Raw genomic sequence first — 14,617 nt, forward strand, 5'->3', positions numbered from 1 at the left:
CTACAGCTGGTCAACAAAGACCCCTGTGGTCTGCTCCGCCTCACACACAAACACCCATCACTAGTAAACAACATACACACGCATGTTGGCATGCTTGTATCCATAAACCCATCCTGGCATTCACACACACATACACATACACAAACAAGTACATATACGCCCATTATCTAGTTGTTCAGCTGCTGTCCCCCCTTCTTACACCTTAGTCAATTACTTATTCTTATTCCTGGCTGCATGTTTTCATTTCCTGAATATGTATCTGCTGTTTCTGTTTGTGTGTCTGTTTGTGTGTGTGTGTCTCTGTTTTGACAGCCAGAGACAGGCCTTTCCAGAGAACAGATCTCCAGATACTGAGAAACAACAAGTGGAAGCTATTTTCTGGTTTGCTTGTTGCTGCTGGAACCGTTTTTAGAGCAGCCCAGAATCAGTGCCACTGTGTGTTCCTTGCTAACAGAGACAAGGGAAATCAGTCTGGCCTGGTCTGGTCTTTTGTTTTTATCGACAAGTGTTCAGGACAAAACAGAGGGACCATAGAGAAATTTGTGTTTCTGTGAAGCCCTGTGGGTGGTTGTGTTTGTGTTGGTATGTGCCACAGAAAACAGGACAAACTGTAGTAATGCTTAATAAAAGTTAAGAATCTTTAAACTGTTAGATACAGGAGGATACAGGAAATTATATGGATTTCTGAGTGTTACAATGCAGAAATAAAATGTCTTCCAATTAGAGAGTAGAATAGAATAGCCTTCCGTTTTCATCAATAAGTGTAAAGTCACAGCGATTGTGTATGTGTGTGAATGCCTACGACACAGGCTTATTTTATAGAATAATAGCAAGTACATGGCTTTTAGTGCAGCCACTGGCCTGTGTAGCAATTACATGATGTTTCCAGAATCCCTTTGTAACTTTTGGGTGTAACACCAACTGCTGTGATCAATTCATGTCTTCCCCTACAAACCACTTATGAGAGGAGTTAGCACCACTGTGTGGGCATGGCTTCGTCTGCCCTCTTTCAAACATACTAAAGGAGTTTATGAATCCAAAAAGGGTGATATCTGACACCTTGTGCCTCCCATGGGTGGGTTCATGTTAATCAGGTCCCTTACCTGCAACTATATGTCGGTAAAATACAGCAGTTGGAAACTTGTTGAACAAGAAAAGATGCCTCAATGGGTAAGATTCTTCATGTCCTCTGGCCAACCACTTCTTGACACTTTCACACAGAATTAAAATTCTAGGCTACACAGTCAATCAAGTCTCCCACTAGGGGTGGAGACCACAACCAAGTTCTGCTGCAGGCAGAAATGAAATGGGTTTTTGATCTGGTTCTACAGCTCCAGACAGGCTGAATGAGGAACTTGATCTGTGCTATATACCGTAATGCTTTTTTTTGAGTCATTTTTTTGTGAATCGGCTATCATTTGTTTGTCCGTATAGTTTAGATTTGGGTTTTGACTGTCTGCCTTCCCCTCTCCTGACGGCTCCTTGTTGTTCCATAAAATGCGTTATTTCTTCTAATTACTAGTGTAAGTAATGTTCATTATGTAATGTTCTTCCTCAGTTTTCTATGCATGTATCTAGCAGCTTTAAATATCACTGATTGTGGTCTATACCATTGGAAAGCTCACATCATTTCTCCTTTGTTCCTGCTTCTTTTCCTCATTTCTTGGGTACTACTCCATTACTCTTTAATGCTATTTGATGAAGAACACACAAACTGCATATCTGCATGCTTCATTACCATCATTTACTGGCTTATATCTGGCTTATGCTTTGTGCTTTTGTTGATTCCTGCTCCATAAAGGATTTAATACATATTTTTACATGCACAAGCAAGGTGCTTCCAATGTACTTTATGTTATTTTATTGGAGCTGGCACATTATTACATCCTTTTGTATCGGCTATTACAACCATGTGTCGGAGCGTTGCTCCTCAGTTCAGTCTCTCATTAACTACTCTCACCTGCTACAAGGAGCTCCCAAAGAGCTGGCGACAAAGGGAACAGAAATCCTTTCTTTGCTTCACATACATTATTAGCAGAAAAATGAGAAACACTTCCTGAACATTTTATTCTAAAAAATTTCTATGGGCTTCCATTTTGGCTAATTACTGCGGCATAATGAAACAAGGAATAAAGTGCTTTCAAACTCAAGGAACATTTTAGCATCATACAATCATTGGTATTTCTAATAACTTTAAAATTATCATTGGTGTGCAAAATATTCCCCTGCACTGAATTCAATTTTACACGCACCCACTCATGCATGCACGCACGGATGTGCACACACACACACAAACACTGAACACACACAGAATAGAGCTTTAAGAGCCCATTACTCAGGCCGTGGACACTGGCACCTTCTCTCCCCTTTGCTCACCAGGAACAAGCGCTGATGGAGTGAAGACTGCCTCCCTGGCTCTGCTATTAAAACTTCACACAAACACATGGAGCTAAGTTGCTATGTTTGTGTTTGTGTGTGTGTGTGTGTCTGTGTGTGTGTCTGTGTGTATATATGTGTCTGCGCCTGCTAACACTTCGCAAACTCATTATATGAGTGTGTGTGTGTGTTTTTGACACTATTTTCAGGGGGCCAGCATTTTCACACTCATTCATGTCTGACTCCTCCTCGCGCATCACGCCGCCTACTCACTCAAAGCTCTGACATTACCTGGAAGACCCACGAGAACCATTAGGAAAGAGACAAGATCTGTTCGGCAAAATTAGTCAGACAGACGCCACTCATCACCAACGATCTTGGAGACAGAATTAAAAAAAATCTATTTTAAGTGGTTATTGGGGCATCACCTGTGCACTGTTGATATAAAATGGTTACTACAAACATTTTGATAACACTGTCATTAATCACAGAGACACAGTGCAATCCATGGCATGGCAAAGGTATAATTTGTCTAAACTTTCCAGTGCCATGTCTCATCCACTGTCACACAAGTACAATGTTCATGTTCCTGACAGTACCATTAAAATTTCAAGGCAGGCACTCAAGTTGTATCATAGGAGATTTCCATGACCCACTGGGAAGAGTCCTCTCTATCTATTTCAATTCATCAGCCTCCTTATTCACACTCAGCAATTTTTAATTTCCATACAACTCTTATCTGCAATGGAGTAAAGTGACATTAAACAGACTGATGTTCAAGCCCTGTGAAGTCACTGTGGCACATCAAGATACAGAGCTGAAAGTTGGAGGGGACGTTTTATCAGTGTAGATGAAAAAAAAAAAAAGCCAGAAAAGTCATATCCATGCTGCAAGCAATATATTCCTCTGTGGTATGATTACTTGAATTCAAACATTTTGGACCTTTTTGGCTGGATGTAAGTAATAAGTCCTTTACAATGGCAAACTGACAGCAGGAGTCAATATGTGTGAGTGAATATGCGTGTGCATAAACTTGTTTTGCATGCATGTGGGTGTCTGGTTTTAGCAATTCATGTGGGGTTGGTCAATATGAGTCAGGATCAAAACAAGGGGATAATATCTAATTATACACACTTCAAACTGAATGCTAAATGTCTTAAAGATCTAACATTAATATCAAATGAGTGCACCTCCTCTGATGTAAATGAATCTCCTTTGATCCCCCCTCCAATCCATTTCATCAGCTGGCACCAGTTGCTGTTCGGGTGGTAGCTATGGATCATCTCCATCTGCGACTTGACTCATTACGTAGTATGTGTAGTATAGATTCCTCTTCTTGAAATGGATGCTTATCTTTGGACCAATTAGTAATCACAGAGAAAATGGGCATTCAAGTCTGCTTTGACAGAACAACAATGGCTGTTTGTGTCTCTTGTGTTACTGGCAAAAGCAATCACTTAACATTTGAAGAAATTGTTCCTTTTATAGTGCATTTATTATGACAACAAGGACAGTGTCATTGATGTGAAGCACTACTTAGATAGAACCACTAATGCTGTGCATGTGGTCATCTTCACAACATAGCAGGAGGTTTGGGTGGAATATTGGGCTGGGAAAATTGATTTCCAAATGAGTAAATGACAAGCTATAATTATTCTAACATCTGAGGCTTTTCTTAACAGCAGTTGCACTTGACATGTGGTTACAGGCTGGGTTGTGCAGCTATAATTAGAGCAAAGAAGTTAGCCAAATATTTCTGTTAAACAAAGGATGCTTGTCTATTACTGTACTTCTGATATTATCACAGCAAAGCTGACACTTCATTGTCCCTTCCACTCACACAAACATGAGTTATGTTTCAGAAGGAACATGAAAACGGCCCATGTCTTAGTCATGCCAGACCAATTATAAGTGAAGCTTAAAGATATCATTGTGATATGACACTTTCAATGATTTACACAAGAACATGTCAATGCATAGTACATATGAAGAGACTCTACAGTAGTTGCAATCTGGCTGAGATCTGGAGCACCCCTCCAGATCATTCAATTACAAGCTGACATTAAGCAAGCAGGTGCAGGTTTGCCAGCTAAATGTTTAAGTGAGGTAAAAGGCCAGGCCTTCCCAGAAGATTTCGAAATGATGGAGCTATGTACCTATTTCAAGAAAGTGTAATGCAAATGTAATTCTAAGTGCTGTATCGTAAGTGGACGTGTTTCAGTTTCTTGAAGACGTTTTACCTCTCATACCAGAAGCTTCTTCAGTTCTAACTAACTGGAGGGGAGTTGCAGTATTTTAAACTCTGTGTGGGTATGTCCTTACAGAATCGTTAAGGACACATGTGAGCTCTGAGTTTCAGAGTCATTAGGGCTGCTTGTGGGTCGTTGACTTAACCAGCCTTCACGTGGGTTGTTAGTGCTAGGTGAGCCCAGGTGTGAATGGTCGTTAAGCTGTCTGGGGAGGGAACTCAGTACTGCATTGTAGGTGCAATGGTGTGGGTGTAATTTATGCTAAAATAAGCTTGTCATCATCAGAAAAATGATCCTATAGGTCGACTGTGCAAGCAGATTATTACAACCCGTATTTACGTTTATTGTTAGGTGGCGACCTTTAGTGGCCGTAGTAATTATTACAGCAGCGAAGAAATTCAGGCAACATGGTATAAAGCGTAATTAAGTATGCATAGGGAGGTGGACATGATGGATGATTGGGTCAAACAAACTAAGGACACACACAGGACACCCATCAGGCTGCTGTTCTTGTCCCATGTGAAACCAAAAGTCAACGGTGAGTTATTTTGACTGAGTAACGTAGTTAACTTACGCATGTATATATTATGTATATATATATATATATATATATATATATATATATACATTTTTATACACATTACATATATATATTAATATCATCACAGGGGACTTCAATTGCATGCCATACCCGTCTTCTCATACCCCTCTCCTTCTATCTTGTCTGACTCTTACACTGTCACTGTCTAATAAAGGCAGAAACGAAGAATACCTTATCATTATAAAGACTTTTTAATCATATTTGCTCTTAATCTTCTATTAAATTGCCACAAGACTATAGCCTGAGACTTGTTTAAATTGCAGAACAGTTTCCTGCATCTTTTATCCTCTCTTTTATGAGCACTTTTATACATATATGAAAGAGATTTTGAGCTCCCTTTTTTAGTTTTATTAGTCTTAACATTTTATTATTTTTCCTCGTCCTTGTCTTTCTTGTTTCTTACATTATTGTACACTTAACTTTCTGGCTTTCCTGATGTAAGCCCCTCTGAATATAAGTGTCAGCCAGATGCCTAGATGTAAATGTATGAGGCACTTCATGTCTTGAATTTAATCAGATGCAGAAACGTGGAGGACGCTTTAAATCTCGGAAAAATCAGTTAAGTTCAAAAGGTCTGCACCGTACTTTAATTTCTTTTGTTGCCTTTTTTTTCAGGACTGACTGAACTATCACTGATTAATAAATTATGCTCCAGGCTTTTAAAAGTGAAAACCAGAGATAGGAAGTAAGTATGTTTCTGTTTTAGGAGACTCTATAGCTGCATTTTAATATATATTTCAGAACTGAAGAAACCTGCTTTGAATTACAAGTTGGACTTCCTCATTCTTCCCAAAAAGGGAAAGTTGGCACTAAAATACCAGTGAATTTGGAAGTAAACTAGTCTTATAATGTGATGTTGGAATCACATATTTGAGGTTACTGTTATGAGGTCAAATATAGAGCTGTGGCATTAGACACAACAGTGTATGAAGAAGGCGATTGCTACCAGAGCATCATTTAAAATGTGGCATTCTGGTTGTTGTATGAACTTGTGGTGTGGTCTTTTTCTCGGTTTCTCCTAGCCATTAGGTCCGGGTTTTGAAAATCGTAATAACAACAATAATAATAATACTTTCAACAGAGTAGAAATGACCCTCTCTGCAGTGGTGAACATCCTCTTCACAGTCTAGACTAGAGGACACTGGGAAAGAGTTGATCTTACATGTGAAGATTCAAATAAGTGATACTTAAGTATATGTGTTAGATAAGTAGGCCTGTCAGGGTTATGGGAAACTATAATTCACTTATGCCTTATGCCCTGGTTTGTTTGAGTGTGGGCCAAAATGGCTCACAGGCCAGCTGACAAGATAACAGGGTCAGTAATGTGTTTCCAAGCATAGAGGCTTGAAAAATTATTTTGGTCCTATGCCACTGTTAATCTCAAAGATCCTTTTTCTCTGTGATGTTGATTTACGGTTGAAGATTCATTTTATATCTGGTGTTTTTCCCCCTATTGAGGGACCTGCTGTTAAGTGCCAAGATATCTTGGTGAGTATTAGCAACATCTACTCCTGAATACTGTAATCGATTCGCTGCATAGGACATCATCATACATTAAGCACTTTTTAAGTCATGCACTATTTCTCCTATCCTGTAGAATTTATGGAAGCATCTAATCTGTGACACCAACACACATGCAGAAAGTGGATGCAATCCAACCCTATGCTGTCTACACACCTCATTCTGGGTAGAGGCAAACATGACTGGAACATGAAAATGACTTCTTTTCTGAACACACACAATAATATATTACAGTAAGAGAAACCAGTAGGCAGTTTTGAGTTGCCATATTTAAGAATTGTCCTAAGACCAAAAATAACATATAGGGCTATTTGTCATTGGCCCAGTGAGAACCCATTATTACCAAGTCCCCTTTTGATCCTATATCAGCTTAAGATTTGCGACCTTGTCTGTGCTAGTTTATTGGATACATACATTACTGTCAACTGACCTGGTGTACGTGCAGCTTCAAGCTCCACATGAATAAACAGTGTGAGACGGGGCCTGCTGGCATTATCTGAACAAGAGTTATGGTAAACAAGTGTGTGGTAAGTAAAACATGACTTAAAATGTTTGCATTAATTGAGTTTTAATGTGCCGTCAGACAGATAGTGTTCTTTTTGTTTCTGTGCTTTCACATAATTTACTACAAACCACATTTAACTTTCAAAGTTCCCACTGAGACGGACATTAAATCATGATGCTGTTACTGCGGAAATCAAACAGCGACACTAAAAGTTACTAATGACATTAAGCTGATCACTTGAAAGGGTTCCAAGACATACAATTTGATGACAAATAGTTACCCGTCATTGAGTACTCCAATTTTTCGAAGTACTTGTTATGTTGTATTTCTTGCAACTGCCTCTTTTTTATGAGGGAAGGTTTTAGGGAGGTGCATAAATAATTACATTTTTCATTGAGATCATTGTAAGAGGGAAATTGGGCAATATAAAATACGAATTGTTGTATTAAAAAGTACCCTGTAGACTTATCATTCTAAACAAAGTGTCTTCAGTATTACACATGAGATGATATTACATGTATCATTATGGTCAAACAAACATATTTAATTCCCTTGGTATCTCCAAAAACATTTGTGAAGCCTTTTTTGAGAGATGTTTACCATAATTCTTTGCATCTGCTCGTCATCCTCTCATTCTCTTTTGGCATACTTTTCACAACGCATTACTGACAGCTATTGCCAACCTTTGTAGCATAGCAGGACTACGTATCAAGCCACCACTGTGGGTCAAATGTGTTTGCAAGGCATTTTTGTGCATCCTGGTAAAACACTATTTAACCAATATGGACCTGCTGATCAACATTTTGCTCTGCAGCGCACTAAAGGTCAAACCTCCACTCTTCATTTACAATAATCGTTAAATAAGAGGTAAAAAAATATTGTCTATGCTTAAAAAAATGTTGCATCTTCCATGACAGCCAATGAATGTTATCCATCAGAATGATTATTGTAACTGATTAATTCAAGTTTGCCAGTATTGACAGCCTCTTAGGCATTATCCTCTTGCACTTGGCATTTTAATTATCATAGCAATTCATCAATGTCATTGTGACTCCTCAGTAGTACATTAGTGAGGCATTAAACAACATTTTTCCCAAATCCAATACTGCAATTGCCAGGACTTTACCAATTATCCTCCCTAGTGAACCAGAGTCAAGACAGCTAAGCTAGCATTGACACTGTTGCTTTGACTGAAAGTGGTTGCCTCAGTTTGACAGTGAAAGAGTTAAGTGATCAGTGTGGAGTAACGGCGGGCGGTGATTGGTGGCAAAATGTTCCTGAATAGAACCTTCATGCATAAGAGTGCAGGACAGGTGGTTTTCTCTCTGGGGATCGCTGTGTGAACCTCATCTTGCAGTGAATGGGATTGAGCCGAATGTGATTGAATGGGCTGAAACAGGGTCTGATGGTGGCAGTGTGTGCGTGTGTGTGTGAGAAACATTAAGTTGGCTTAAGCGCCCCATCATCACCACCCGTCCCCACCCGTCCCTTTGATCAATAGCACTGATAGCTCCAATATTATCACCACTTACACACACACACACACACACACACACACACACACACACACACACACACACACACACACAGTCACAAAAAAGGTCTATACTTGTACAGAGGCACATCTGTAGCGTAAGTTAATGCGTGTGTGCATGTATGTGTGTGTCCCAAAGTCTCCTCTAAATAAGACAAGAGACTGAGAGAAACAAATAGCTCCAGTTTTGCTTGTTACTGCACTGGGGGGTTATTGATGGTGTATGTCCGGCTTAAAATTATTGGCTCTGTACTTTGTTTACATAACCAATATTTAAAATTACACTGGCGATAAATTAAAAAGCAATATATATGTCATACTTCCCAGGCAAAATGGAAAAGAAGTTGGCTATAGTTACAAAAACATCCAAGAGATGAATGTGTTTTGTAGTATTTTGCCAAAATATTAGGCAATGAATCAGGGTTAATGGCAGAAGGAAAACACTTCTGAATAAATAATAATGGGCAAACAATTATGATGTAGCACACAAAAACAACAACTTAATTTACTTTCAACTCCAATAGATCCATAATTGTCAGTACAACCAATCCTAGCAGTACATAAAGAGAGAATAATGATGAAGCCATTACGGGCTGAATGTAGAGCTCGATACCCACAGACAAAAACGTATAGCTACGCGTTCATGTTTATGAAAACACACACTAACTAGAGCTTTTAATTCTGTGACTGTTAAACAAGATTACTCAACTTCACATGCTGGATATTTCCACCCAGTTTGTAGTGTTTTAAAATGTAAGGACATAGTAAGTTAAAAGAAACTGCTCTGAATTTAAACCTGTCAGGAAACACTTGCTTAGGCTTCGTTAGTTATACAGTAGATTGTTCATGTTGTGAACTGACTGTACGATGTGGTTTTTAACAAGCCCAAGAGGATGCGTTGCTGAGAAGGCAAGCATTGGGCTACACTTTCAATTAAGAACACTAGCAGGAAATGTACTTGCTAGTTTATGCTTAAAATGTTCATGATTATTTTACAAGCTTCATTTCTTCCTGATACTGAAAACAAAAACCAACTAATTCAATGTTAACAGAACTACAACTTTCAAAAGATGGCAGCCAATAACTGAACAGCCTTGAATCTCTGAGCCTTGAGTAAATCAGCCAGATTAGTAAAAAATAATCTTCTGCACTGATGACATGTAACTGCTTGATTTCTTTTTGATTTGTCTTGGGGTCAGCTTCTGTTTATTCCATCTGTTTTTAATTGAATCACTATCACACAACACAGCACTCTAACTAATCTAAGTGATATATTTGTAAGTAAACATTAGGTCGATGCATGATATTGCAGGAGATGTGTAATGGCATTATGAGGTTTCTTTTTCATTTGTGCTGCATACTTCTATGGGAAGTCTGTTTCTCAATTTGTTTTGTCTTGATTGTTTCTTTCAGCCTTTTCACTTAAGCTGATACTTTTACATCATACTGATGTTAATGAATGTGCACTGCACCTGACTAATAAAGTGAAGTACACGGACCTGATGGTCTTTTACAGGAGATTATACCCTGTGGATTCAACACTGTGCCAACGCCTCTGCAGAGATCCTTATGGCAGATGAGAATCAGATGATCTGGGCACAAAAGAAACCTGACATATCCTATCTAACACTGCCGGTGGAAATAGACATGCAAACAGCGCCTCCCCTTTACTTCATGTTATATATTTCTGCTGACGACAGTAGCTTGGTCAGTCAGGAAAGGGTTATTCATCTCTTCTTTCTTCCTCTAGCTAAAAGAACATCACCTGTAGCCCTTCACTATACAGCAATAGTGTATAGTGTGGGCCATTCACATATTAGCTAATTACAATAATAATATAATAGCTAGCTAATTGTCAGAGGTTCCACTCAAGTGCTTGCCTACAGTGAGGTCACAGAAGTCTGTTCGTTTGGAATAAGTGACATATACAATAAAGAAAGAGACAGATCACATCAATACAAATTCTAGAAAAAGAAAAAACGACTCATTGTATTTTACACCTAGAAGCCATCAATGCTTGAATAAGGTCTTTGGTTGAGATGTTATATCAAGTAAAAACTGAGCTAATTAATTGATGAATATTAATGAACCCTGCGCTGTGGTGGAGTTTTCCTCCCACACACTAAAAAATAATTAAATTGAGATATGGTTATCTACAATTATCACCCAACAAAAATAAAAAATAAGCCAACTGTAGAGCTCTGTCTTTGATGGTCTTACTGTTTTTAGATACTAGTTTTAGTATCTGATAGCCTGTGGCAATGGCTTATATACACACATACATACACCTACACACACAGACACACACATTTTTTGCTCACTGACCCAAATGTTGCCGTCTTGGTGATATGGTTTCCAGTTCCTTCCTGTGTCGCTGTAGAGGAGACGGTACCGCGTTGTCCAATCAGAGCTGCTGTAGCGACCCTGCGTTGCTATGGCGCTCACTTGCTTTCTGGAACCCAGGTCCACCTGTAGCCACTGGTAATGGTCGCTGTCCAGAGGTGACCATCCACCTGCACCTGCAGAGTTAGTGACATTTTTAGAATGATCGAGGTGTCAAAGGTTGTTTTCAAATTTCTTACATCCCTTCAACAGTATCTATCCAGTGGATTTTATGGCTTGCCACACATTTTTTCTTCTGTTTGTATTTCTAAAAGGCAAAAACTGCCTGTTGCACATATGGCTGAGTTGCTGCTGCCCACAAGCACAGAGGCAGCACGGTACATCCTAATGATATTTTACATGGGAATGTGGAGTTATAGTCTGTCCCATTGTTAATGGTCAGTGTCCAGCAGATATCAGTGGGACATTTGCTTCTGTAATAGCACCGGAGATGTGATGTTTTTTATTAATAGCTTTGCATACAGGGCTGAAGCCTGCTGACTATAAAGTTGTTTCACAAGAATGACGATCACACTCTTCTTCTTCACAATAATAATTACCCACTCTACAACACAGCAGAAACCTCGACTTACAGAGGAGTGGCATTAGTGTGTATGACATTTCAGGATGGATCCTGTGATTCGATCCTCTTCATACTGACAGTTACATATGGTTATCTCCACTTATTTCCAGCAAAGCTCTGGGTATATGTACATCCTTAAGTGCAGATTGAAGTGGAATGTCCCTCCTGTGGAATGTGCATTCTCATTTTCAGGGCACACATTTGTGTAGCTTTTTTTTCACAAGTCCCAAAAATGGACAATAAGAACAGTGTAGACTACTAAGTGAAAATATCTGACCATCCTTTTAACCATTTGAATAGGGTATGGAAGGTATATATCAAGTTGAAGTTTTATGATCTCCTTTACAGGGTAGGTGCAACAAAGTTTAAAAACATTTTTCCAGGGTGAAAAATTGCTTTGAAGAAAATAACCATCTCTGAAAGCATCAAAGAAGAGCGTTTCAATAATATTTTCCCATGGCTACAGTGTTGACTGTTGGAATAGATGGTTGTGTTTATCTCGTAATCCACTCAGTGGCAGTCTGTGTCCTTGTGCTAGCCTGAAACCTCATGGCTCTGTCTATATTTTCAGACAGACACTCATGTGTCCTCCAAAGGTTGCCCCCACTTCACACCTCCAGGTGTCTACCTGAGGCAGGGCCACACTCCCCTGGACCTTGCAGGTTAAATGAGCCTCAGGGTAAATGAGGCAGAAACAAAAGAGCATGGCAACTGCTAGGCAGAAGGCAAAGAAAGACGCTGGGCAGGATCCCACTGACCTGATTTCATCTGCTATTAAAATCTAAGAAAAAAAACACAGGCGTGATGCCAGAATTGTATGGAGGCAACTGCCGAGCAGTCAAACCAGTCTGAGAAATCTTGAAAAAAGCAGACAGAGAATAAAACACATGAAGAGAGTAGTGCACACTTTTGCATTCACACACACACACACCCGCGCACACACACACACACCCGCGCGCACACACACACACACACACACACACACACACACACACACACACACACACACACACACACGTGCACATACACACGCACACACACGCACTGAAGATGTATCAGTGCAATAAACAGCCGAGCCTGTGACAGAATGCTACTGTGAAATGATTATCGGGAAGAGTGGGTGGTGGATGGACTGCGAACTGGCCATGTCATGGCCGTCTCCTTTGATTCTCTGTGATGGATTTTTTTTTCTAAAGGACACAAATACAGATAAGAATGTGACGGGCTTGAAAGCACAAGTGAAGGAGAGTGACTGATTTAAAAATGACAGGGAGCGAGAGAAGACAGAAACATGGGGACAAAGTAAGAGAAAGGGAGAGAGTCAGATCAAGAAAGTACGAGAGAGTCGGAGAAGAGCACCAAGTGTAGTGGAGGAGGCATGAGAGATGATAGTCTTATAATAAAATAGAGGGTGAGGCAGTTTGCGATGTATCTCTCCACGACAAAAATCCTATATCTTATCCAATTACAGAGCCATTACACTCCAGACCCGGCCCTGACAGATAACCAGGCCAGTATCAGTGGAAACGTCAATACCTCAAAAACCCGTTGCAGCAAAGCCATTCCCTTGGGGGGATAAAACACTATCAAAAGGAGGAGAGGGAGGAGGAAGGGTTGAGGAATCGGGTTTGGAAGGGGCGGGGTGATTGTGATAAGTAAACAGATAGTAGAAAATAAAGATTAAGAAAACAAGCAGAGCGGACAATGACCAAGGAAGTGTGACAGCACAAACAAGATCAAGGGATAGGCTGTCGGACAGAATCACGTGAAAGTGCGTTTTGAGGGGGTGACAAGAGAGAGGATGCAGAAAAATGGAAACGAGGGAGAGTGTGAGAGATGAATGAGGTGAGGAGAAGAGGGAGTGATGAGAGAGGATTTTATGGCTCTGTAACTGGGGAGGCCAGAGATGAGATAGCATGCGTATGGGATGAAAAAAACAGGACAGACAGGGAGCAATGTAGTTATGGTAAAGACGGTGATAGATGAGGCCAAAAGTGAAGAGGGGAGGAGAAACAGAGCAGAGGGGAAAGGAATGAGAAACTTGGGAGAAAAAATAAACGGAACCCATTCGACAGTCAATGGAGAGTTAGATTGCAGGTGGGTCCAAATGACATGGAACAGAGGGCAAAGATTGGAAAAGTTATGGATGGAGCTCAGAACAACAGAGGAAAGAGAGAGATACATGGTTAGAATATATGTGCAATGTATGGGGCCATTACTGTACATTCTTCCATAACAGTGGTACATTATAGAGGCGCGGATGTTAGCAGAATAAGGATTTCAGTGTCAGCTCATCTGAAGGCTGAGCCTAGATATGTGGCTCTATTTCTGTAGAGCATAGATATATTTTGTCAGTATTTCACATACCTTTTTTTTGTTACCTAAACCTAACTACAGACAGGTTGTGAGATATTAAAATGTATGACCACGTACACTATTCCAGTGGATTGAACTGCCGTGATACTACATTGGACATAACCATACAATGTACATTGTCATAACATGGCTTCTTACTTTTTTATTTGTAACGTTACATCTAATGATGGCTATGCATGAAATAGTTTTTCTTCTAAATGACTTCACTGAGTGCAGGCTGACTTGGCATGCTGATCCAAATCCAACTCCCTGCTCCACAATCACACACATTTGCACTGCTAGAGGACAAATACAATTCTCTACTCTTGGTCACTCAGAAACACAAAGCAAGTAGTTGTGGACTGCACACTGTGCGGGGTCACCTAAACGACCGTTACTGGTTGCTGGGAACCGAATTTCAAACCTCTAATATTCTCTGGCCTGTACTGTATATGCTACAGCCACAGCGGCCACACTCACACCACTAGTGCCTGTTAAAATAGCCATTTGA

General features: G+C 39.9%; 1 protein-coding gene across 1 annotated transcript in view; it reads right to left on the bottom strand.

Moving 5' to 3' along the window:
* The window catches only part of cntnap2a (contactin associated protein 2a), a 316,263-nt gene that overhangs the window by 156,183 nt on the left and 145,463 nt on the right, over positions 1–14,617 (bottom strand). The window contains exon 3 of the mRNA XM_084340352.1: positions 11,112–11,305. Coding sequence (XP_084196478.1) covers positions 11,112–11,305 — 194 coding nt within the window. The remainder of the gene's footprint in view (positions 1–11,111; positions 11,306–14,617) is intronic.

This window comes from Pagrus pagrus, assembly GCF_965226575.1.
Source record: "Pagrus pagrus genome assembly, chromosome: 20".
Classification (NCBI taxonomy): domain Eukaryota; kingdom Metazoa; phylum Chordata; class Actinopteri; order Spariformes; family Sparidae; genus Pagrus; species Pagrus pagrus.